The following is a 26,830-nucleotide window of genomic DNA, read 5'->3' on the forward strand; positions in this document are numbered from 1 at the left end:
CAAATGCACTACAGCAGTCCAATAGTGAGAGTAGGAGTGAGGTGGCCGGGAGGGAGCTACTGTGCAGGCTCTAACTATGCGAGCTACCAACCACTGATCATGGTAAAGCCCTTACAAATGCACTACAGCAGTCCTAGAGTGAGAGTAGGAGTGAGGTGGCCGGGCAGGGAGCTACTGCGCAGGCTCTAACTATGTGAGCTACCGACAACTGATCATGATAAACCCCTTATAAATGCACTACAGCAGGCCTATAGTGAGAGTAGGAGTGAGGTAGCTGGGCAGGAAGCTACTGCGCAGGCTCCATGTCAGATCTTTAGGAATTCCTAAAGTGAACCCGCAGAACCACAACAACGATCCTCCCAAGGGTGAGCTGGACTGGTGGACCACCCCCAATACAGGGAGTGTTAAGGGCAGGCCTGAGGGAGACTATTGTTGCAGAAGCTGATACCTGGGGACAAGAAGTAGGAACGGGAAAGACGCTGAACCGGCTGGATGTAGAAAAGACACAGAGCAGGCAGAGTATGACGGGGACACAGGACGGGCTGAATATGACGGAGACACAGGACAGGCAGGATATGGCGGAGGCACAGGACGGGCTAAGTATGGCGGAAACACAGGACTGGCAGTATATGGCGGAGACACAGGACAGACTGGCTATGGCAAAGACACAGGAAAGACAGGATGTGGCGGAGACACAGGACGAGCCAAGTATGGCGGAGACACAGGACTGACAGGATATGGCGGAGACACAGGACGACCGAGTATGGCGGAGACACAGGGCTAGCAGAGTATGGCGGAGACACAGGACAGAGAAATGCAGAGCACAGAGGGACCTGGGTCATATGAAAAAACAAATGACAATCGGGCATGGAGCAGAGGAAAGGGTCACCTTAAATATGCTGTGTGCTGCAGGACTTCCGGGTCAGGATCCTCCACACAGAGTGGAGGAACGGAGCGTCTGCAGTCCAGAACGAGGAAGTGCGCGTGTGCAGAAGGAGTTGGAATGAGAGGTGCGCATGCGCACCCGACGAGACCCGGGGACGAGTCAGGAAGAGAGGAGACCGGAAGGCGCGCACACACCGAAGGAGCGCGCCGGGACGGGTAAGTATGCCAGCGGGCAGAAGAGAGAGCGGCAGGTGCGGCGGCAGGGAGCAGCGCCGTGACACTCTAACTAACTATGCGAGCTACTGAGAACCTGACCACTGATCATGATAAACCCCTTATAAATGCACTACAGCAGTCCTAGAGTGAGAGTAGGAGTGAGGTGGCCGAGCACGAAGCTACTGCACAGGCTCTAACTATGCGAGCTACCGACCACTGATAATGATAAACCCCTTAAAAATGCACTACAGCAGTTCTATAGTGAGAGTAGGAGTGAGGTGGCCGGGAGGGAGCTACTGTGCAGGCTCTAACTATGCGAGCTACCAACCACTGATCATGATAAACCCCTTACAAATGCACTACAGCAGTCCTATAGTGAGAGTAGGAGTGAGGTGGCTGGGCAGGGAGCTACTGTGCAGGCTCTAACTATGCGAGCTACCGAGAACCCTACCAGTGATAATAAACTCCTTACTAACTCTGCAAGCGCGGCAATTAATGCAACAGTGTCCATAACCATGGCTAATACCTGAGTAACTGTAATACAATGCACATAGAGTAAGCAATACAACTAAAAAAAACTATACAGAATATCCAATTGGTGGTAATTACCAATATTATTAACATTACACCTAGTACAAATTGTGTATAATATGTGTATGAATATGTATCCAAGTTAAAGACAAGAAAAAAGTAGAAAATACCGCATTCATTCAAGGACCAAATAAAAAGATTTTAGAATTAAAATGGGGGCTTTATTTCATAAATGGTGATGAAAAATCAGAAAATAATCTAATCTAAACAAAATTATGAATCTGATATATTTTCCCTTTTTTTCTTTCGATTTTTTCCTGATTTTTCATCACCATTTATGAAATAAAGACACCATTTTAATTCTAAAATCTTTTTATTTGGTCCTTGAATGAATGCGGTATTTTCAACGTTTTCTGGTTTTTAACTTCGATACATATTCTTACACATATATACACAATTAGTATACTTTTTTTAACAAAATAAATATACATGTTTTACCTAAATAAATAAAAATATAAATGGTCAAAGAATTATTTTTCTTCTACCAGATCACATTAAGTGATGGGCAATATCCAATTAAAAACAGATTCTCCATCCAATGTGGTGAGCCCTTCGATAGAGACACCATCCTGACATTCAGCTCTTTTGAAACCCAGATCAAGATGCTTTCTCTCCTGACTTGTTTTTACATTTTTTAAATTTTTTCCTCTGCTCTACTTTTTTCTTTTTCTTTTCTTAAAACATATATCCTATAATTTGAACAGAGGTTTATACAAGTTATATCTTAAACAATATTAATACTACTTGTGGTTTATTCACTTTTATTTTAGCACATTACACGTATGTCATGTGCCATCCCAGGTGGTACCTAACTGAACTGACACCTGTCATGTGGTTTTTGGCGCTCATATTTGAAATCTTTAAACTATTTAACCCCTTCATGACGGAGCCCTTTTTCGTTTTTGCGTTACGGTTTTTCCCTCCCCTTCTTCCTAGAGCCATAACTTTATTTTTCCATCAATATGGCTATATGAGGGCTTGTTCTTTTTAACAATAGCATTGGTTTTACCATATTGTGTACTCAAAAATGGGAAAAATTTCCAAATGTGGTGAAATTGCAAAAAAAAGTGCAGTTCCACAACTGTTTTTTGGATTTTTTTTTACCATATTCACTAAATGCTAAAACTGACCTGTCATTATGATTCTCCAGGTCATTACGACTTCATAGACACCAAACATGTCTAGGTTCTTTATTTAAGTGGTGAAAAAATAATCCAAAGTTTGTTAAAAAAAAAACTGCATAATTTTCCGATACCCATAGTGTCTCCATTTTTCCTGATCTTAGGTTGGGTGTGGGCTTATTTTTTGTGTGCCGAGCTGATGTTTTTATTGATACCATTTTGGTGCAGATATGATCTTTTCATCCTTCTTTATTGCATTTTAATGCAATGTTGCAGCAACCAAAAAAAGTAATTCTGGCATTTATACTTTTTTTCTAGTTACGCCATTAAGCGATCGGGTTAATTCATTATATTAATAGACCGGGCGATTCTGAAAACGGCGATACTAAATATGTGTATGTTTGATTTTTTTTTATTGTTTTATCTTGAACAGGGCGAAAGGGGGGTGATTTACACTTTTACTTTTTTATATATATTCCTAAACTTTTTTTTTTTTTTTTTTTTACTTTTGGCATGCTTCAATAGCCTCCATGGGAGACTAGAAGCTGCCATAACCCGATCAGCTCTGCTACATACAGGCGATGATCAGATCACCTGTATGTAGCAGATTTGCTGACTTGCTATGAGCGAAGGGTTAAACATTAGCTTAGCTGCCTTCCTTATACCTGTGGTCTTTCCTGATGAAGAAGTCTTTTGTACTTTGAAACGCGTAGAATAAACCACGATTTCGTTTGACATTCTGGGATATTTAAGTCTCATCATTTCTCAGCAAGAGTGGAAAACATCCATAAACCTCTCCTTTCTGTCTTGGACGCAACATTTATGGTAGATTTTCTGCAGTTTCATCCAGAGTTTATTTTTAGCCATCACCTTCTTCACTTCCTATTTTATGTACTTTTAGAGAAAGGTTTTTTTTTTTATTCTCGCCCACTATTCTTCCAGCCTTAATACACCATGTGAGGACAAAACACTTTGCGCAGCGTGTGCGACAGTGTGAAATGATGTGTGTCCTCTGTTGATGTAATAATGATATGCTCTTTTCATCTTACTGCAAGTGCCATTTGATAAACTTAAAAGCTCCATGGGGCTCCATGCAACCATACTTAATCTTCTAACCACAATCATCCCCGACACGGTTTTCTGGTAAATGCTGACCTAATTTCATGTTATTTCTTTCTGTGCAATATGCTCCTAGTTCCAAGCCAAAAATATTTATTTATAGTAAACCTCATCTGCCCTGTACCCATCCTTGTTACATCCCATTATTTCTTGTATGTTCTCTTTCACTATAACATGCAAGTATTCATCATACACACTCCTCAACATTGCAATTGCAACACCATGAATGAAAAAAAGTCATAAAATTATGGAAATCACAGGATCGATAGAAATGTTAGGCCGATTTCACATTTGCGGTTGTGTCCGCAGCGTTTCTTCCGTAATAATCCGCATGCGCTGTGTATTCCTATATTTAACATTAGGGACGCACGTGTCTGCGTTTGATTGCGTTTTGCCGCGTTTGACAACGCATGCGTCTTTTCGTCGTCTGCGGTTTGGCGCGGTAAACGTTACATGTAGTAATTTTAGAGGCATCAATTTGCCGCCTAGAAATGTATGCGGTTGTTAGCGGAAGAAATGCGGCAAAAAAACGCATTGCTGTCTATGTGAACGCATGCGGCCGCAATCACATGCGTTTGCTTGCGTTCGTGAACGCATGCGTTGCACCAGAGAAAAACATGTCTAGACAGTGTATATGAAAAGAGGTTGCCGCGCTGAAGGCACTTACAATTTGAAGTGTAGTCCTATGTAGAAAATGTCCGTATTATACAGCAAAACTCTTCTCCACTATTCAGTGGTACTCAGCAATGGGAGCGTCCTCCCCGTGATTGCAGTCCCCCGAACGGTACCCGCCGCTGTGTATCAGCGGTAGCCTCGGCCGATGGCGCCGCTGTAGCGTGGCGAGGTTAGCGGGGGGCGTGGTGTGTTGGTGACGTCACCTGTCCGTGATTGACGGACGTGTGCAAGGGCCAATCCCAACGCGTTTCGAGGGAGCCGTCCCTCTTCCTCAAGGTATAGCGCCTGCACTGCCGCTGTTCCCCTATATACACACCACTATCCTGCGATCTTACTGACAAACGATACATTGCACTAATCAGCTCGGCCTGATCAAACTTATTGCAATCAACCAGGCTGCCACTCTCAAGAACCATTAAGCTATAGAAATACGACTATAGTAAATGTATGAAGCTTTAAAAAATAGGAATGATAACTACAAAAACTCCCTCCACCTCATTAAAAGTCCCTCCACCTCATAAAAAACAAACTTTATTTATTTCATAAAATTTAAAAATTGTGTGTACGATAAAAAGTATATATATATATATATATATATATATATATATATATATATATATATATATATATATATATATATATATATATATATATATACACATATACATATATACATATATATATATATATATATATATATATATATATATATAAATATACACATACACACACACACATACATGCATATCCAGCAAAATGCATGTTCATCTATGTAAAAATACCACCATGCAACCGTAAATTCTTGTTATAATTTTAAGCACTGAACTTTATATCAAATATATAAGTTATATTAAAATATGCTGGTATGCAAATATGCATATATAAAAATGTTAAAATATTGAAATATTGAAACCATTCATAAAGAAAGCAGGGAAATACCCTGATTTTATTTTAAAATTTTTTTCCAAAATAAAAACATCATAAAATTCTAGAGGGCGTACAGTTCTATTTCATAATTGAGTCCTTTGGGGACTAGAGTGTCTAATGTAAAAATCCATTTTGACTCAATACGGGACATGCTTTTAATATAGTCCCCTCCCCTTGGATTTTTGGGTACCGTTTGTATACCACAAAATGAAAGACCTACAATTGAACGTTCATGTTTTTCAGCAAAATGCCGTGATAGAGGATGTCCTACACATCCCTTCTGGATGTTGTCCAGGTGTTCCTTAATCCTATCTCTGAGTCGTCTTTTTGTACGACCCACGTACATTTTTTCACAAGGACATCTTATTATGTATATGACACCTGTAGTATGGCATGAGATCTTTTCTTTAAGATAAAACTCCCGTTTTATCCATATTCCAAAATGATTCCTGTTGTGTCCTTGGGCTTTTTATACGTAAACAGCAAGGGCACCTCCCACAGTATGTAAAGTTACCTCCAATAAGATTTGGATTATTTTTCTTTGTAGCTTTGCCTATACTGAACCCCATTTTCATGGTGGGTGCTACAATATTTCCAATATTCTTCACCTTTCGGTAAACAAACCTAGGTTTTGTGGATAAGAGTTCCCCCACCACTTTGTCTTTTTGTAAAACTGGCCAGTATTTATTAATAATTTTTGAGAATCTCCCATGGTCTGCATGGTATTGTGTGACCAATGGGATTCTCCCAATTTCTTGTGCCAAGGACCTCGTTTCTTTATTTTCTCTATTTGTATGGATCAAATTAGATCTTGAAATAGATTTGGCCTCCTGGCTTGCCTGTTCGAGGGAGGGGAGGTTATACCCTTTTTCTAAAAACTGTTTCTGTAAAATATTGGATTCAGCATCAAAATCGTCATCTTTCGTACAATTCCGCCTGATTCGTATAAACTGACTTTTTGGAATGTTACGAAGCCAAGCGGGAAGATGACAGCTATCCATCTGAATGTAGCTGTTGCAATCTACCTCTTTGTGATAACATTTCGTGTATATGGCATTATTTTCAATAAAGATATTTAAATCCAAAAAATTAACCTCCGTTTTACTAAATGTACCTGAAAATTCTAAGCCATACGTATTTCTATTTAGACCCCTCACAAATTCTTCCAGCAGTTGATGGGACCCTTCCCAAATGAAAAGGACGTCGTCTATATAGCGACGCCACATAATCAAACCTTTACGTTCCAAGGACCGCTTCATCAGGGGAAGTTTTCCTGACTTCCCCTGACGAAGCGGTCCTTGGAACCGCGATACGCGTTGGGACCTCCTGCCTGTCGGTCCTGTTCCACATTTGGCTGCGTGGTTACCATCCTTATCATAGGTGATTATAGGGTAACCGGGTACACACTGGTTTCTTTGAGTTGACACAGGATTTTCCTGACTTCTACCTTGGCTTATGGACAGCATGGGTCACATTGCATTTCCATGTGCTTGGTGGACACTGTGTTAGACTCTGGATCCATGTTGGTCTTTAGAGGGGGTTGAAGGTCCATCTCCCCTCTCTTTCTTAGGGGCAGACTTTGTGTATTTCTTTTATACACCCACACTTATATTTATTTTTGCCCTGAAGATTTGTTACAGTGTGTTACCGTGATTTCTCTTTTCATGCATACTATTTAGCATGCTTTTATGTGATTCATGCAGCAATTATTATTATTACTTTTGAACAGGCCTGATGGGGGAGTTGTTTTGTGACTGTTTTTAACATTGTGTTACCAATAAAGTTGTTCCTCTTTTTGATATTTACTATGGGTGGTGTGCATAAATTTCTTTAGTGGCTTCTTTTTCTTCTGCTTTAGTTACATTATTATCAGCCACTTATTTTTTGCACCCCCGCTAGGCTTGGACTAGTTTATATACAGTGTAGTGCGCCAGCCATTTTGGTATCTTGCTAAGTATACCTGGCTGACTGTTTACTGTATCCTCACTTTAGTATTCTTGAATCTTCCTTTCTTTACTTTCCTCTTTTTTTACAATTTTCTTCTGGACTCCTTTTTTATCTTGACTTTCCTTATTCATGCCATTTCTCAGCCTCTGCTTTCTTTCTTTTCCTTATGTTAATGTATACAACATTTTATGTCTTCATTTATGTTTTAGGTTCCAGAACGGGATGAGGACCTCATTGACAACGATATCCTCATCTCCCTGGTCCATGAGCGAGTCCCGTTGTGGGACACCCGGGTTCCACAGCACTCGGACAACGTGACGATCCGGCGCCTATGGAATGAGGTGGCCAAAGCGATGTGGGATGGCTGGGACAACGCCCCGACTCGGGTCTGAACTGCATTTTGTAAGTATTGCAATGCAGTGTGAAGCAGCAGAGACCTTGGCCGTGCTCACACATCTGTGTGTGATGAGAGAAACTCTCAGGAGTTTCTCTCATCACACACAGGTGTGTGAGCACGGCCAAAAGTACATTGTCTGACCATTATGTTTTGTTTTTTCAACAGTGCTCAAAGTCAAAACACATTGGCGTTTGATGAAGGACCGCTTCAACAAGGACCTGCGTCAAGAGAGCCGTGTTCCCAGTGGTTCTGGAGCAAGGATCCGAAAGTATAAATACCATCGCATTCTGGCATTTTTAAGACCGGTCCTTGCCCAGAGAATGTAAGTATTTCTCCTGTGTATTAGGTTGTGTTGTATTGCCATAATCTGTATGTTTCTATTCAACAGGAGTTGGCATTTGGTAAATTTTTGGTATTAATTTTTTTTTTCCTTTGTTCACAGCACATGGAGCAGCACTGTTGGCCCAGGTTCTGGAGCGGTCCTTCATCAGACAGCCACGGACCCGTCCCAGCCATCCAGCAGCGCTGCAGCAAGAGGGCCTGCCACACTAACTGGAGACCAGGAAGCTGGTCCATCAGGTGTTCCCCTTTCCCAGTCCTCTGCCTCTTTTTTTTGGGGCTCCTCCCGGCAGCGGCAGAGGGCATCGGACAGGTCACTCATGCCCGAATTTTTGCACTTGCGCTCGGTTTTTCACGATGGACTCAAGGCTTTGGGTGACCGACGGCACGTGACATTTTTTGATCACTTTTTATTCCGATTTTTGTGAGGCAGAATGACCAAAAACCAGCTATTCATGTATTTCTTTTGGGGGAGGCGTTTATACCATTCTGCATTTGGTAAAATGGATAAAGCAGTTTTATTCTTCGGGTCAGTACGATTACAGCGATACCTCATTTATATAATATTTTTATGTTTTGGCGCTTTTATACAATAATTATTTTTTCTATAAAATAGTTTTTATTTTTGCATCGCTTTATTCTGAGGACTATAACTTTTTTTATTTTTTCTTTGACGACGCTGTATGGCGGCTCGTTTTTTTGCGGGACAAGATGACGTTTTCAGCGGTACCATGGTTATTTAGATCCGTCTTTTTGATCATGTGTTATTCCACTTTTTGTTTGGTGGTATGATAATAAAGCGTTGTTTTTTGCCTAGTTTTTTTTTTACGGTGTTCACTGAAGGGGTTAACTAGTGGGACAGGTTTATAGGTCGGGTCGTTACGGACGCGGTGATACTAAATATGTGTACTTATTGTTTTTTTTCTATTTAGATAAAGAAATGTATTTATAGGAACAATTTTTTTTGGGGGGGGGAATTTTTTTGGGAATTTTTTTTTTTTTTACACATGTGAATATTTTTTTTTTTTACACCATGACATTGCCCCAGGGGGGGGGCATCATGTTATAGTGCAAAATCGCTGATCTGACACTTTGCTGTGTACTGTGTCAGATCGGCGATCTGACGTGCACAGATCCAGGCTTCCCGGCGCCTGCTCTGAGCAGGCGCTGTAAAGCCACCTCCCTGCAGGACCCGGATGCCGCGGCCATTTTGGATCCGGGCCTAGTGCAGGGAGGAGGAGGTAAGAGACCCTCGGAGCAAGTGCAACGCGATCACATCGCGTTGCTCCGGGGGTCTCAGGGAAGCACGCAGGAAGCCCCCTCCCTGCGCGATGCTTCCCTATACCGCCGGAACACTGCGATCATGTTTGATCGCAGTGTGCCGGTTTATGTGCCGGGGGCGGTCAGTGACCGCTCCTGGCACGTAGTGCCGGATGTCAGCTGTAATAATCAGCTGACACCCCGGCCGCGCTCCCCCCGTGAGCGCGGCTGATCGCATATGACGTACTATCCCGTCACTGGGAATTAAGTCCCAGGTCACCTTGACGGGATAGTACATCATATTTCGCCCCATTCAAAATAAAAAAATAAAAAAAAAATCAAACCTACACATATTTGTATCTTCGCATTCAGAATCGCCCGATCAACAAAAAAAAAAATAATAATCAAATCGGTAAACAGCGTAGTGAAAGAAAAAATTCGAAAAGCCAGAATTTAGTTTTTTGGGTCGTTGCAACATGGCAATAAAATGCAATAACGGGCGATCAAAATAAAGTATCTGCACCCAAATGGTATAATTAAAAACGTCAGCACGGCGCGCAAAAAATAAGCCTTCACCCAACCCGAGATCACAAAAAATGGAAACGATACGGGTATCGGAAAATGGGCATTTTTTTTTTTTCTTAACAAAGTTTAGAATTTTTTTTCGCCACTTGAATCATAATGGCAGGTCAGTTTTAGCATTTAGTGAATCTAGCAAAAAAGACAAACAAAAAACCAGTGTGGGATTGCACTTTTTTGCAATTTCACCGCACTTGGAATTTTGTTCCTGTTTTCTGTTACACGACACGGTAAAACCAATGGTGTCGTTCAAAAGTACAACTCGTCACACAAAAAACAAGGCCTCACGTGGCCATTTTGACCAAAAAAATAAAAAAAGTTATGGCTCTGGAAAGAAGGGGAACAAAAAATTAAAATGCAAAACCAAAAATACTCCTGGTCATTAAGGGACGTCATCGCATCAGCTTTTTCACATGCTGATTGGTGTGGATGAAAAGTATACAGAGACTTTCTTTGAATTGATTTTTTTACACTCTGAGCTCCAAGAGTAGTTACAAAAATACACAGATGGGTCAAATCCAGAGGTTGGAAACATTTCCCTGCCCAAAAGATGTAGCAATGAAAGCGTGGAGATTCTGCTGGCCATGTAATAGACAGTGCACCTGAGGGAAATAGACTTTGCTCTTCTGCTAGTATCTGCACAGGCAGGGCAAGGTTAAAGTGTAGGCTAATTGCAGCATCATTTTTTACAAAAACCGAACTTGTGGATATAATACCCAGTGCAAAAATCCCTTCCGCGTGAAATGCCCATTGCACTCCAACAAGGGGAAAAGGGGGCAAAACTCCCAAATAAATTGGATCCCATCAATAACCAGGAGCATAATGCCCCATAAATATTCATGACAATAAATTCAGTATAAAAATATATAAGCTTTATTCAAGTAAATACAACATAAGAAAAATAATAATAGTACAGTACCGAATGATGAAGACAAGGTGAAAGACTACACAGGAAACCAGCCACATGGGAACACACACACAAAGAGTAGGGGTACTGCCAAATAGCAGCTAATATAGTAATGGTCTCAAGAAAGAAGACCGGGCATAGTCTTGGGCGCTAATTGAGGGGAGGCATAACGGTCTGGGGCACAATGGCCAATAACTTTTAGACATTACTCTTTCCTATCCCTTTTTAACCCATCCATATTGCAACAGTGCCCGTAAAGTGCAAGTGACCTTAAAAACGCCTATCCATGCTACAGAAGCGCCGTGCTACAGTATCAAGGGGGTACAAACGAAAATGGTGCAGATAGAGTCCAATTCATCATATGTAACCACAAAGATATCAAAGTCTTCGTGGAGTCACTGCCATCGATATCAATGTTGCTTCCTCTTTCACTTGATTATACAGTCCTCAGGCGTCGCTGGAGCTGATGCATCAAAACACAGTAGTGCAGATGTAGAAACGTAGAAAGGGATAAATATGGAATAGAAACCACTAAAAAGAAGACAAACAATATAAATACAACATACACCGATTTAAAAATTGAGAAACAGAGGAAAAAAATAAATAAATAAAAAATAAATATAAACCCCGTCTTATAGAAATGGAACAAAGGACAATTTTTCATTGAGGCCATTTGGGGCCATTGTCCCCAATGATACTATCCACCGGCACTCAATTTGCGCTAGTGTCCTATTGAGATCACCACCCCTAATTCCAGAGTGGACCCTATCAATACCCCGTACTTTAAGTGCACTTGGGTTGCAATCATGATGTGCCCTGAAGTGTCTCGGAATGGTCTTGAGTTCCGAGACATCAGCAGCACTCTTTGCATCCATAATGTCCCTGACATGTTCCCGGACCCTGACACGAAGTTCACGGGAGGTGAGGCCCACGTAAATCAAATTACAGGTACAAGTAGCATAATATACTACATACGTAGCACTGCATGAGATATAGCTAGTAATCCAATATTCCCTACCCCCACCCGCTGCCGAAAAGGTAGTGGCCCGTATGATGTTCCTACAACCTTTACAAGAGCCGCATGGAAAACAACCCCACCTCGGTGGTCCTGATCCAAAAATTCTGGGGGGGATTGGGCTGTAGTGGCTCCTTACCAGTTGATCTTTAATACTTCTACCCCTCCTCGCCGTGAGAAGGGGTCGGTCGGGAACAATTTTGTTTAGGGTGGGTTCTGTTTTTAATACCGACCAGTGTCTCTGCAGAATCTCCCTAATGTCATCCCATTTGTTATTGAATGTAGAGATAAATCTCAATGGTTGGTCATTTTTAGTGGGAACAGACACGGGAGCCCCGCAGAGCAACTGATGTCTAGGAGTACTCCTAGCGCGGAGATATCCCTTTTTAATGGCTCTCCTACTGTACCCCCGATCCTGGAAGCGGCTAGACAGGTCCCGAGCCTGACTCTCGAAGACCCCATCCGTGGAGCAAATCCGTTTCATCCTGAGGAACTGGCTTGTCGGTATAGCCCGTATTGTGGATCTCGTATGTGCTGAGGTGGAGTGTAACAGAGCATTAACTGTCGTCTCTTTTCTGAACATGTCAGTCTGTATCACCCTATTCTCGCATCTACAGATCTTTATATCTAAAAAGTCTATACTTTCCACAGCTACCCTGTGCGTAAGGCGGATGTTGCGGTTGTTCTGATTTAGTCCACGGATGAAGTCCAGGAGGCCAGGCTCAGGACCCTGCCAAATTAAGAAAACATCGTCGATATAACGATACCAGCACTGCACATGGGAGGCGGCGCATGCGCCCTCCCCAAAAATCTCCCTCTCCCAATACCCGAGAAAGAGATTAGCGTACGAGGGCGCACACGTCGCGCCCATGGCCCATAAGACGGGGTTTATATATAATTTTTTTTTTGTTTGTCTTCTTTTTAGTGGTTTCTATTCCATATTTATCCCTTTCTACGTTTCTATATCTGCACTACTGTGTTTTGATGCATCAGCTCCAGCGACGCCTGAGGACTGTATAATCAAGTGAAAGAGGAAGCAACATTGATATTGATGGCAGTGACTCCACGAAGACTTTGATATCTTTGTGGTTACATATGATGAATTGGACTCTCTCTGCGCCATTTTCGTTTGTACCCCCTTGATTCTGTAGCACGGTGCTTCTGTAGCATGGATGCATATTCATATTCCTACGATGTATCGGACACAGTTAACCGTTTTCTTGGTTTGTATGACATGTTACCTGCATCTTCCAACTTGCCAGTACGCTTTCCCTTATCCAAAATGGCCCCTGCGATGGTGCGCATGCGCGATGGACTCTCGGTCAGACCGCGCCCCCTAAGGCATCAACAAACAGCGACGCCCAGACTTTTGACGTCACGGGAGGATTTCTCCCTCTCTGCGCATCGCTGTGATGGCCGGAAGGAGCGCAGTATTGGCGTGAGGACCCTCCCCCATGCGCCGTGTGATTCGCCTGGCAATTAACAATTATTGTAACATGGACTTATATAACCTTGGCACAATCAGTATCCACACAGCCCCCCGAGGAAGCACAGCACGCGAAACGCGCGTCGGGGCTATCTGCCGGTTACCGAATGCACGGGAGTACACACATGGGTAAGCCTAACAAGCGGCACGCCACTTAGGCGTTTTTAAGATCACTTGCACTTTATGGGCACTGTTGCAATATGGATGGGTTAAAAAGGGATAGGAAAGAGTAATGTCTAAAAGTTATTGGCCATTGTGCCCCAGACCGTTATGCCTCCCCTCCATTAGCGCCCAAGACTATGCCCTGTCTTCTTTCTTGAGACAGTTACTATATTAGCTGCTAATTGGCAGTACCCCTACTCTGTGTGTGTGTTCCCATGTGGCTTATTTCCTGTGTAGTCTTTCACCTTGTCCTCATCATTCGGTACTGTACTATTATGATTTTTCTTATGTTGTATTTACTTGAATAAAGCTTATATATTTTTATACTGAATTTATTGTCATGAATATTTATGGGGCATTATGCTCCTGGTTATTGATAGGATCCTAATTGCAGCATAATGTCTGTGTGTCTCTAGATCCAGCGCCCGCTCTCCATAGAATCTTATAAGCACCAACTGTCATGTATCTCAGTAATGGAAAACTATGCATTCAGTTAAGACAGATGTTACCCCTGGATGGAGTGAAAGAGCAACTCTAGCAGAGAAAGAAGCAGATTTACCTGATGAAATATATCACAAAATATATCAAAAGTAATTTTTCCATCATCCATTTGTGTGCTGACTGCAAGTGTGAACAGATCCATATTTAGCAAGCTTTGCTCATGGTAATTTTTCCATCATCCATTTGTGTGCTGACTGCAAGTGTGAACAGATCCATATTTAGCAAGCTTTGCTCATGGTAATTTTTCCATCGCTCCTGTGTTTTTTTTGTTTTTTTTTTCTCTGCTTTTGGTCTCTGATTCAAAGTGTTAAAAGCTATCTTTTTTTTTTCTTTTCCCCACTGTTTTATAGCCTTGCTCCGCATTGGTTGTTTACCCTGCATAGTAATGCCTGCTCTGGCCTTATGCTAATTGGTTAATTGCTGATTGTGGCCATTTGGTTTCTGATGCTAGCAGTCACTTCATTTCATATATATTTAGTCTGGCTGGGATAGGACGCTTGCGGGTTCGCGTGTGCAACAGATATTAAGTGCAACGGTATAAAGTGCATGGCAGTTAGACAATGGCAGTTGGACAGGGCAGGAGACAGGTAAGGTGCATAAGTTTAACAAACAATCAGTCTTGGTCAGTCATAATACATTATGCATTGATCATATCAATCTGCTTCTTATTTGTTTTTACTTCTGCCTACTCACAACTCACCCACCCTTTAACACATTCTGGGCACTCTCTCTATATCCACTCCTCCCTTCTCCCCTCTCCCATGTATAACTCGGAGGGTCTACTGACATTTCTTACCCACTCCAAACCAGCCACTACCGCCATGCAGCACTCAAAACGTTCATACAAATCATCCCACCACCTGCTCTTTCTGTTTTTTCTCCTTCTACTAGTTGCAGGTGACATCTCCCCGAACCCTGGCCCCCCCTCCACCAGCATACATTACTCTCCTCCAGCTACATATAGAAACCCTGCTAATCTCATTAACATTCAGTGCATGCCTTCTCCTATAGCTTTCCAATGTGCGCTCTGGAATGCTCGGTCTGTGTGTAACAAACTAACTTACATTCACGATCTTTTCCTCTCTAATTCCCTTAACCTTCTGGCTATTACAGAAACCTGGATCCAGCATTCAGACACCACCGCTGCTGCTGCTCTCTCGTTTGGTGGCCTGAAATTTTCACATACCACCAGACCTGAAAACAGACAGGGTGGGGGTTTTGGTTTGCTCCTTTCAGCACAATGTGCTTTCCAGGTCATCCCCCCGGTTCCCTCACTTACATTTCCTTCCTTTGAAGTCCACACCGTCAGACTCTTTAAGCCCTTCTCCTTGCAGGTGGCGGTTGTTTACCGCACTCCAGGCTCCTCCCGCCTGTTTCTAGACCACTTTGCCACCTGGCTTACTCACTTTCTATCTTGTGACATCCCCACCCTCATCATGGGAGACTTTAACATCCCCATCAATGATCCCCTCTCCCAATCTGCCTCTCATCTTCTTTCTCTAACTTCTTCATTCGGCCTCTCACAGTTTACTAATTCTCCTACGCATGAGGACGGGAATACTCTGGACCTGGTTTTCTCCCGTCCCGGATCGCTGCACGACTTTACTAACTCCCCTCTCCCGCTTTCGGACCACAGCCTTCTTTCCTTCTCTGTCAAGAATTGTCTCCTCACTCGGGACACCCCCACTTATCGGAATACACGTTCCATTAATACCCAGCAGCTTATGGATAATCTCCACACATCTTTAGCCCCCATCTCCTCCCTCTTCTGTCCAGACTTAGCATTGTCACACTTCAATAATACACTGAAGAATGCCCTAGATGAAGTAGCACCTTCTACACGCAGAAAGACCCGACAGAGACAACGGCAGCCCTGGCACACTATGCAAACACGCTTTCTTCAGCGTTGTTCAAGGTGTGCAGAGCGGCAGTGGAGAAAGTCTCTCTTAGCAGAAGACTTCATCCACTATAAGTTCATGCTGAAAACCTATAACTCTGCCCTTTATGTGGCCAAACAATCCTACTTCACCACCCTCATCACCTCACTATCCAACAACCCAAAATGACTTTTTGAAACCTTAAACTCCCTCCTGAAACCTAAAGTACAGGCCCCCATCACCAATCTCAGTGGTGAGGATCTGGCCACTTATTTCCTAGAAAAAATCAACCACATCCATCAGGATATCTCAGCCCAATCTCCTCAGTGCCTGGATACCCTTCCCTGCCGCACCTCAAGCTCACTAGACATCTTTGAGCCTGTTTCAGAAGAAGTTTCCAAGCTCCTCACTTCTGCTCGGCCTACAACCTGCAACAGTGACCCCATTCCTTCACCTCTCCTGCAGTCTCTCTCACCAGTGGTCACCACTCACCTGACTAAAATATTTAACCTCTCTCTTTCTTCAGGTATCTTTCCCTCCTCATTTAAACATGCCATCATAACCCCTTTACTTAAAAAGCCATCCCTGGACCAGAACTGCACTGCTAACTACAGACCTGTATCTAACCTTTCCTTCATCTCTAAACTCCTGGAACGCTTGGTCCACTCCCGTCTAATCCGCTATCTCTCTGAAAACTCTCTTCTCAACCCCTTACAATCTGGTTTTCGCTCTTTACACTCCACTGAAACTGCTCTCACTAAAGTCTCTAATGACCTACTAACAGCTAAATCCAAAGGTCATTGCTCTCTGCTGATTCTCCTGGATCTCTCTGCCGCATTTGACACTGTGGATCACCAGCTCCTTCTCACTATGCTCCGCTCCATAGGCATCAAGGACACAGCCCTCTCCCGGTTCTCCTCCTACCTCTCTGACCGCTCCTTCACTGTATCTTTTGCCGGCTCCTCTTCCTCTCCTCGTCCCCTTACTATCGGGGTTCCGCAGGGCTCAGTCCTAGGCCCCCTCCTCTTCTCTCTATACACGGCCCCTATTGGACAAACAATCAGCAGATTTGGGTTCCAGTATCATCTCTATGCTGATGACACCCAATTATACACTTCTTCCCCTGACATCACCCCTACCCTAATTCAAAATACCAAGGATTGTCTGTCTGCTGTCTCTAACATCATGTCCTCCCTCTATCTGAAACTAAATCTCTCCAAAACGGAACTTCTTGTGTTTCTCCCTTCTACTAACCTCTCTCTACCCAACATCGAAATTACCCTGGAGGGTTCAACCATAACTCCAAAGCAGCATGCCCGCTGTCTTGGGGTCATATTCGACACCGAACTTTCCTTTACTCCCTATATCCGATCACTCACTCGCTCTTGTCACCTGCATCTTAAAAACATCTCCAGAATCCGACCTTTTCTCACCTTTGAAACTGCTAAGACTCTTACTGTAGCTCTTATTCATTCTCGTCTGGACTACTGCAACTCTCTTCTGATCGGTCTCCCTCTTACCAAACTTTCTCCTCTCCAATCCATCTTGGATGCGGCAGCCAGGGTCATATTTCTGTCTAACCGCTTCACCGATGCCTCCATCTTGTGCCAGTCATTACACTGGCTACCCATTCGCTACAGGGTCCAGTATAAACTCATCTCTCTCACCCACAAAGCTCTCCACAGTTCTGCACCGCCTTATATCTCCTCTCTCATCTCCGTCTATCGCTCTACACGTGCCCTCCGTTCTACAAACGACCTAAGGCTAACATCCCCCGTAATCCGAACCTCGCACCTCCGTCTCCAAGACTTCTCTCGTGCTGCGCCAGCTCTCTGGAATGCACTTCCCCAGACGATCAGACTGATACCTAGCCCCGACCTATTCAAGCGCCCTCTAAAAACCCATCTCTTCAAACAAGCCTACCACATCAACTACTCAGTAAACTAACTTTGCCCTGTTCCCTCCTTCCAAATATTATTCTAAATCTGCACCCTACTATTCATCTGTCTCCACACCCTCCATGCACACGATAACTGCACTTGATACTTGACTATTGCACTTAAACACACGGGCTGATGACCGAATCATGCAGCTTTGTATGAAAATCTCTATGTATTATAATTGCCAGACCTGAAATAACAAGCACTTTTCACCTATTGTGTCCCCCCATTTCCTTGTAGATTGTAAGCTCGCGAGCAGGGTCCTCACTCCTAATGTCACTGTTTAAATTGTCTTAACTTGTATTTAATTTGTCTGTATATGTCCCCGCTTAATTGTAAAGTGCTGCGGAATATGTTGGCGCTATATAAAGATTATTATTATTATTATTATTATTATTAAAGTTACTTATTCGCAAGTGTACTATTGACTTATGCAATAAATAATAAAATGAAGGTTACTGTTGGAGGAAGAGAAACTTAAGAGTACACAACGCTCTACTCTCTTCTACGCCCCCTGCCCATGGCAGTAAAGACTGCCCAGCATAACAGATAATGAATGAATAAGTAATAATAGTAACAATACTAACCTGTCATACGATCCATGCTTCCCAAATCACAAGAATCATGAATCACAGTCTGGCTACACAACTCGCAGCCAAGTACGGTACATAGTTTTGGGAGAGAACTGAAATTTTGCACCAGGGTCAATCAGACTTTAGGGTGGCAGACGATATACAGCATTGCATTGTGGACTGCACGATAAATTCAAGTTTCCATCAAAGCCTCTTATTGTGTGACATTCTTTAAAGGGGCTTCCCCAGCTTCTTGATACAAGAACCTGTACAACACATTGCTGCTTGTAAAGGGGTATTAGACTGCTGATTAAATAATAACTGAGAAGAGCAGCACAGTCACCCCGCCGGCCTGAACTGTGCATGCGCTGATGCTGCAGCCAGAGGCATGAAAGGAGCACTGCTGCACTGAACCCGGCCCTGCCTGCAGATGGGTCAGTATTACAGCAGCACTCACAAGCTGGATAGCAAATAGCTTGTCAGCGCTACACTTTTTGTCTAGAAGACTGTCCACCACGGATAAACAGCAGAGGTGTCCGGTAACCTTCTCAACGTGCAGTAAATAAGAAACTCAGTTTGGTCACAGATCTCCAAAGTAGTCCAAATTAGGAAAGGGTGTTTTCCCAAGTGGCGCTTGCAAAGACAAGCAGTTTTTTTTCTTTAAGAAAGCCACAGAGGCGATCAGTTGTGTACATATGATCTTTGGTTGGCTTCCCATTTTTACATTTATAGGATGACATACTGACTGCACAAATAGAGCAACGTGCTGATTGTTCTCTGCCCTTTATACAGAGGAGTCCTAAGCATAGAGGTGGCATAAGTCCAAAAAGCACACATGAAGAAGGGTTGTTTCTGGGAGGCAACCTAATTCAATACTAGCCCCCACTAGAGATCAGTACACATTACTAGGAGCATCTAACAACCGAGCAAGAGGAGCCATTTAATTACATAGAGCTGAAGATCTCTCCAATAATCACATACTTGGATATGAAACCACAAAGCCAAATGGGCACTGCTAATCTGATTATAATAAAGTGATGCATGGCAGACGGTCTCATAATTACTCATGCACCCACCGGTCACATCATAGACAATCATCATCACTAATAAAGTAGAGTATAGTTACTCACAACACTGCACAGCCAACTTTGTTTTATTACTTCAGCTCCTTGGGAATCAACGTACACACACACACACACACACATAATGCAATGAGGAGATAAGAATGACTCAGAATATATTCAGGATCATAAAGCTTTTACATCAGACAACGACTGGGATAAATACATGAAAGCACTAATCAGCAAAGTAATCATTTCATAAAATGTCACAGACACACAGCGGGAAGCAGAGCATGCGGCACCTACCAATTTTCCCCCTTAGCAATGCATATATTTTTCAGTATCATTGCCATGGATTTGTTGCAGATTTGGGAGCATGACAGTTCTTGTTGTTTCTGTTATGCACTTGGTACGTACACACGCACGGACATTTCGGTAAGGGCTGGGACCAGGGGACACTACTCAGGATCCCAGCTGCTTGTGTGTTCTCTGATACAACGATAAACCCACAGAGCACAGTATACCGTAACTCACCGCCCTCGTCTCATAGAGTATCAGCTTCTGAATACCACTTATGATGGGAGCAGCAAGAGGCATTGTGATGGCACGAATGCTCCACGGCTATCTGAACTGCAAAATAAATATTACAAATGAGGATTAGCATGGCGGTAATAGGACAAACATTCAGAAATAAGATCAAGACACAATATAATGCTGCAAGTAAAATGAAGACCACCACCTAAGTAGGACTGAGTTTTCAATCTTAGTAACTAGCAATTTATTTTCACCAGAAACCCCCTTAAATAGATGTCCATGTTTGGCTCCAGGCCACCAGAATGACAGCCGCTGGTATGGGAGAACTAATACGGTATATGGACCGTGGTCGCCTTTAATGTTAATTATCATCATTAATTGCATGTAAGTTAGCAGAAGAGAATATTTTTTTTTTTTATATGTCGTATACGTCTGATGTATAAGGGTAGGTGCACACAATAAACGCTGCGGGTTGGACGCTACATACATCCGCAGCGTCCAAATGTTACAGCATAGTGGATGGGATTTAAAAAAACTCCACTATGCATCCAGAGACGCCCGCGGCTCACCTGCGCAGACAGACATGTGGCACATCTTTCCAGACAGCAGCATGTCTATTTATAAAGATAAATCTCACCCGTACAAGGTATTGGATGCGGTAATTCCGCACAGGTCAATTAACACATGCAGAACCACCTGCATTCAATAACAGGCAGCACTTTGGACGCAGTGGACATGTGCTGTGCCAAAGAGCTGCCAATTACTGAACGTCTGCACATATCCCAAGTTATATCTATGGTACTTCTATCATATAAAGACCAACAGATCTTTCCGTTCCAAATAAATGCTCCATGTAAAATAGGTCCAGTAATCAATCCACCTAGGTTTATCTTGTTTATCGGATGATTGCATATTTTATGAGAGGCTAAAAATTACCATTGGTGGGCCACACATCTCATTTAGACGGGGTGCAATGCCAACAATAACCAAAGTGATAAATAGCAAACACTTCATGATCACGATTTACAGAAAATGGAAGCAAACAAGCATCATGCAACTTCCAATGCAGCTGTAGGATAACTGGTGTTTTTTGTGGACGCAAAATCTGCTTGTATAAAATAGCATTTAAGGTACCTTCACACGAAGCGACGCTGCAGCGATAGCGACAACGATGCCGATCGCTGCAGCGTCGCTGTTTGATCGCTGGGGAGCTGTCACACAGACCGCTCTCCAGCGACCAACGATGCCGAGGTCCCCGGGTAACCAGGGTAAACATCAGGTTGCTAAGCGCAGGGCCGCACTTAGTAACCCGATGTTTACCCTGGTTACCAGCGTAAAAGTAAAAAAAAACAAACAGTACATGCTCACCTGCGCGTCCCCCGGCGTCTGCTTCCTGACACTGACTGAGCTCCGGCCCTAACAGCACAGCGGTGACGTCACCGCTGTGCTTTCACTTAAACTTTAGGGCCGGGCTCAGTCAGTGCAGGAAGCAGACGCTGGGGGACGCGCAGGTGAGCATGTACTGTTTGTTTTTTTTACTTTTACGCTGGTAACCAGGGTAAACATCGGGTTACTAAGCGCGGCCCTGCGCTTGGTAACCCGATGTTTACCCTGGTTACCAGTGTAAAATATCGCTGGTATCGTTGCTTTTGCTTTCAAACACAACGATACGCGGCGATTGGACGACCAAATAAAGTTCTGGACTTTATTCAGCGACCAGCGACATCACAGCAGGATCCTGATCGCTGCTGCGTGTCAAACGAAACGATATCGCTAGCGAGGACACTGCAACGTCACGGATCGCTAGCGATATTGTTACAAAGTCGTTTCGTGTGAAGGTACCTTTACTCTCCTGCCTTATCTGGGCCTTATTTTAAGTACCTATAGAATATATCAGTGTGGAAAATCATTCTTGTGAATTGGGGTCTGTCATTGCTTCAGGGAGGGGGCAGGGGCTGAAGCAATGACCATAGCCAATACCCTCTGCTGTGACGACGCTTCATTGAGTTTCCAGCATGCATTCGGATACTCAGACGACACGTCATCATATAGGAAATAGGAATAAATAGGAAACCGGTTAGATAGTGTCATTAGGGAACGGTAGGGATTTTTTATTGCAACTATATTAGAAAATTGCTTAGATTTCGGCACTAAATAGATATGGATTTAGAATAAAATTTAGCTGGACTTCGGACGACCCCGTAACAATAGAAAATGGGGGCCTCATGTGGACAGCTCCAGCCCTCACGTTCTGTCCAAACAGGAAAAACAAGATGCAGATGTTGAAACAAGCTGACCCAGGGGGACACAGTACTGAGCGCAGAGACGCCACACTGGTGTACAGGTGATTATAAATATCAAAAACTGACCTTCACATCCAAACATGGATTAAATGTGAACAGGTGCTAACCTAGAGTCACCAACTCATGTACAGTAAAATAAATGAGGCAGCACTCTGTAGCGCAACAACTTACGAACATGAAACATGAAAATTGATTGCATTACTGCACTAGAAATAAGAAAAATTTAGAAAGTTTAGAGCAAAAATTGGCCAATTCATATGTACATGGTAGCCGCAATAAGGCATTTCTCTTACCAGGACCTATCAATGCCATCCTCACTTAGAATAAAGTTTTCATCTGTATGGGAAACTGTGAGTCCTCTCTTAGACTAAAAATCTACATATCTGTGGAGTTTGTAGGGTCCTATCTTAATTAAAAAAGCCTGAAGCTAAAAGGTGGAGTGCTCAGTCAGAAGGCTAATGAATACAAATTTTATTTTTGATATCTGTATTCATTAGTCTTCTGACTGAGCACTCCGCCTTTTAGCTTCAGGCATTTTTAATTAAGACAGGACCCTACCCCTCCACAGAGATGTAGATTTTTAATCTAAGAGAGGACTTACAGGTTCCCATACAGATGAAGACTTTATTCTAAGTGAGGAAGGCATTGATAGGTCCTGGTAAACAAGAAATGCCTTATCGTGGCTACCAGGTACACATGAATTGGCCAATTTATGTGCTAAACTTTCTAAATTTTTCATATTTCTAGTGCAGTAATGCAATTTAATTTTCATGTTTGTAAGTTGTTGCGCTACAGAGTGCTGCCTTATTTACAGGTGATTATAGACTTATTTATTACACTACTCTGGACCCATCTAGTATAACTTTTGTGGTAGTGGACAACCCCTTTAAAGTTTATATTTTATTTAATACAAATGTAAGGCATTCATTTCGGCATTTGACTCGTCTTGTCCAAGAAAGAAAAAAAGAAGGATCCAGACTTGTTGTTAAGGCCAGGGTCACACTAGCGTAGAATACGGACGAGTGCAATGCGAGAAAACATCGCATAGCACTCGGACCACTGTTAATCTTTGGTGCAGCTCACATCACTGTATTTTTTCTCAGGCGTATTCAGCATGCAAGTGAAATTGCAGCATGCTGCGATTTTACGCGTATATCGGCCAAGACTCGCCAATGCATGCCTATGGGTGCGAGAAAAACTCAGACACCACACGGACCATCAGTGTGACTTGCGATTAATACGCACAGATTTTCCTCATTTCAGCACATTGAGCCAGTAAATTCAATGAGGAAAAGCAGTAAGAAATGTAAAGCCATACGCATGTCATACGGCTACATAGGTGCGTGAAAAATCGCATTATCCCATTGCAAACACATTACAAACGGATAACCATACGAAGACACTTGTGCAACTCTCGGCAGGGAGACTCGGACCAATTTTCAATACGGGAAGTGTGATCTCGGCCTAACAGGCATAATAGCATGCTGCATTATTCAGCTTATTCACATGATGAGAAAAAAAAAATGGCATCAACAGAACCCATCAGCCTCTCTGTAAAGAAGACCTGCAGTTGTGTGGTTATTAGTATATTGGCATGCTCATATCTTATCATTTGTTCTGATACGAGGAACTTGGAAAAGGAAAGATGCCAATGATGGCTCGCTGCTGCCCTCTGCAGGGAAAATATAGTTCACACTTCGGTTTCAAGTGCAAAAGTTCAGTGCAGAATTCAACACAATTGTATTAGAAAATTTAATTTCGGAGATATTTCCATCATCTTAAATGTGCAATTTAATCTGTTTTATGTAATCATAACATATCTAATATATAAAGGTGTGTGTGTGTGTGTGTGTGTGTGTGTGTGTGTGTGTGTGTGTGTGTGTGTGTGTGTGTGTGTGTGTGTGTGTGTGTGTGTCCGGGATTGGCATCTGCACCGTCGCAGCTACAGCCACAAAATTTTGCACAGTCACATGCCTGGGCCCCATAGGCTATGTTGTGAGGCGAAATTTTAACCCCGCGTGTTACAATTCACCAAACAATTTTGCCCCTATCTACATAATGGGGAAAAAGTGAAAGGAAAAGTGTTGGAGGCAAATTAACAGCTGCCAGATGTGAACAAGGGGGACTTAAAGAGTGAGAGCGATGGCGCCAAAGAGTATATACCGTACAGTTGCTAAGGTGGGGCCCCAACATGGGATACTCACCACACACGGGGATATGAACACACACACAAAATGCGCCACACACTACCACGTGCTTGAACACATATACCACCCTCAGCACACATTTCACCACACATACACCAACCTCGCCACATAAAAGTCGAAACACAAAAGTCACCGCTGAAAACTCGCCACACGCAAAACTCGCACATGCGAAACACGCCACATGCAAAACTAGGCTCACGCAAAACTCACCTCATGGAAAACTCACCACACGCAAAACTTGCACACGCGGAAAAATTGCCACATGCACAAAAGTTGCAACACATGCAAAAGTTGCCTCACACAAAACTTGCACATACTCAAAAATGCACCACACATAAAACTCGCCATGCAAAACTCGCCATGCGCAAAACTTGCTGCACACAACTTGCTACACTAACCTGTCACATGCAACTCGACACACAGAGTTGCTACACGCATGTCGCCACACAAAACTCATCTCAAAAAAGTCGCTACACGCATGTCGCCACACGCAACTCAACACACACAACTTGACACATGAAACTCGCCCTAAAACACACACAAGTCTGGTATTATCCTTCAAAAATAAAAATCTGATTAATAAGCAGACAAACTACAAGAGCAACAACTGTACCATATAGGAAATACGGCAGCTGTCGGTCACATGACCTGTCTATTATGTGTATGTGTGAGCTAATATATACTGCCAGAGGGGAGGGCTTCCTGTTGGCTGGGGATTTATCAGGCTGCCAATTCAGCTTACAAATACTGAGGTAAAAATACTGACGAAATAACGTGTGAACGAGGTCTAATACAGGAGGAGATGACATACAGGTATATACAGGAGGAGATGACACAGGTATATACTATATACAGGAGATGACAGGTATATACTATATACAGGAGATGACACACGTATATACTATATACAGGAGATGACACGTATATACTATATACAGGAGATGACACACAGGTATATACTATATAAAAGATAAGATGACACATAGGTATATAGAGGAGGAGATGACATACAGCAGGTATATACTATATACAGGGGAGATGACATACAGGTATATACTATATACAGGAGCTGACATACAGGTATATACTATATATAGGAGATGACATACAGGTACAGGGGTTGGACAAAATAATGGAAACACCTAACGTTTTGGCATCATAATCTTCGAACAGGTTATAAACATGCAAACCGTGACATATAGTAATGTTTTGTAGTTGATTATTTGTGTTATGTGATATATGTATGTAAATTAACTGTTTGTTTTGCATAATTGTAAGAACATTGATGAGAACCTGATAAAAATGGCAGACCTCTCGGATTTTCAAAGAGGCCAAACTGGTGGTGCTCGTATGGCAGGCGCTAGTGTAACAAAGTGCCCGAATGCTTGGCGTGTCAAGAGGTACTGTCTCCAAAGTAATGACTGCGTTTGAAAGAGAAGGAAAATCGTCCACAGCAAAGCACATGTCCGGTCAAAAGTCGAAGTTGACTGAGAGAGACCATCGGGACTCTAAAGCGAATTGTGAGAGAGGATCGCAAGACCACGGCTCCGAAAATCACTGCTGAGCTCAATGAACACCTACAGAACCCAATTTCCACCAAAACTGTTCGTCGGGAGCTGCACAAATCTGGATTCCACGGAAGACCTGCAATTAGAAAACCGCTGCTCTCAATGACAAATGTTTCCAAGGGTTCAGAGTGGTGTAGAAGCCTCCAGAATTGGTCCCTCGAGCAGTGGAAACGTGATATTCTCAGACGAATCATTGTTTACCCTATTTCTGACCTCCGGCCGAGTGTACGTTTGGAGACAGCCGAAAGAAGCATTCTATCCAGACTGCCTTCTCCCAACCATAAAACATGGCGGAGGTTCTGTGATAATCTGGGGTGCTATTTCGTGGAGATCCGCCGGGCCAATGATATCCCTTCATGGAAGAATTAACAGCCAAGATTATTTAGGCATTTTGGGTGACCAAGTGCATCCAATGGTTCAAGCACTGTTCCCGGAGGGGGAACACCATCTTTCAGGATGATAATGCACCAATTCATACAGCTAAAATCGTTAAAGCATGGCATGAGGAACATTCTAATGAAGTTGAGCATCTCATCTGGCCCCCACAATTCCCAGACCTCAACATTATTGAGCATTTATGGTCGATTTTAGAGATTCAAGTTAGACGTCGATTTCCGCCGCCATCGTTGCTCAAAGAACTG

General features: G+C 43.0%; 1 protein-coding gene across 2 annotated transcripts in view; it reads right to left on the reverse strand.

Moving 5' to 3' along the window:
* Window positions 1-26,830, reverse strand: part of FIG4 (FIG4 phosphoinositide 5-phosphatase) — a 613,672-nt gene that overhangs the window by 558,570 nt on the left and 28,272 nt on the right. For both annotated transcript variants that reach the window (XM_077289568.1, XM_077289569.1), the window contains exon 2: window positions 20,112-20,207. In XM_077289568.1, coding sequence (XP_077145683.1) covers window positions 20,112-20,174 — 63 coding nt within the window. In that variant the 5' untranslated portion in view covers window positions 20,175-20,207. The remainder of the gene's footprint in view (window positions 1-20,111; window positions 20,208-26,830) is intronic.

Source organism: Ranitomeya variabilis, chromosome 2 (genome assembly GCF_051348905.1).
Source record: "Ranitomeya variabilis isolate aRanVar5 chromosome 2, aRanVar5.hap1, whole genome shotgun sequence".
Classification (NCBI taxonomy): domain Eukaryota; kingdom Metazoa; phylum Chordata; class Amphibia; order Anura; family Dendrobatidae; genus Ranitomeya; species Ranitomeya variabilis.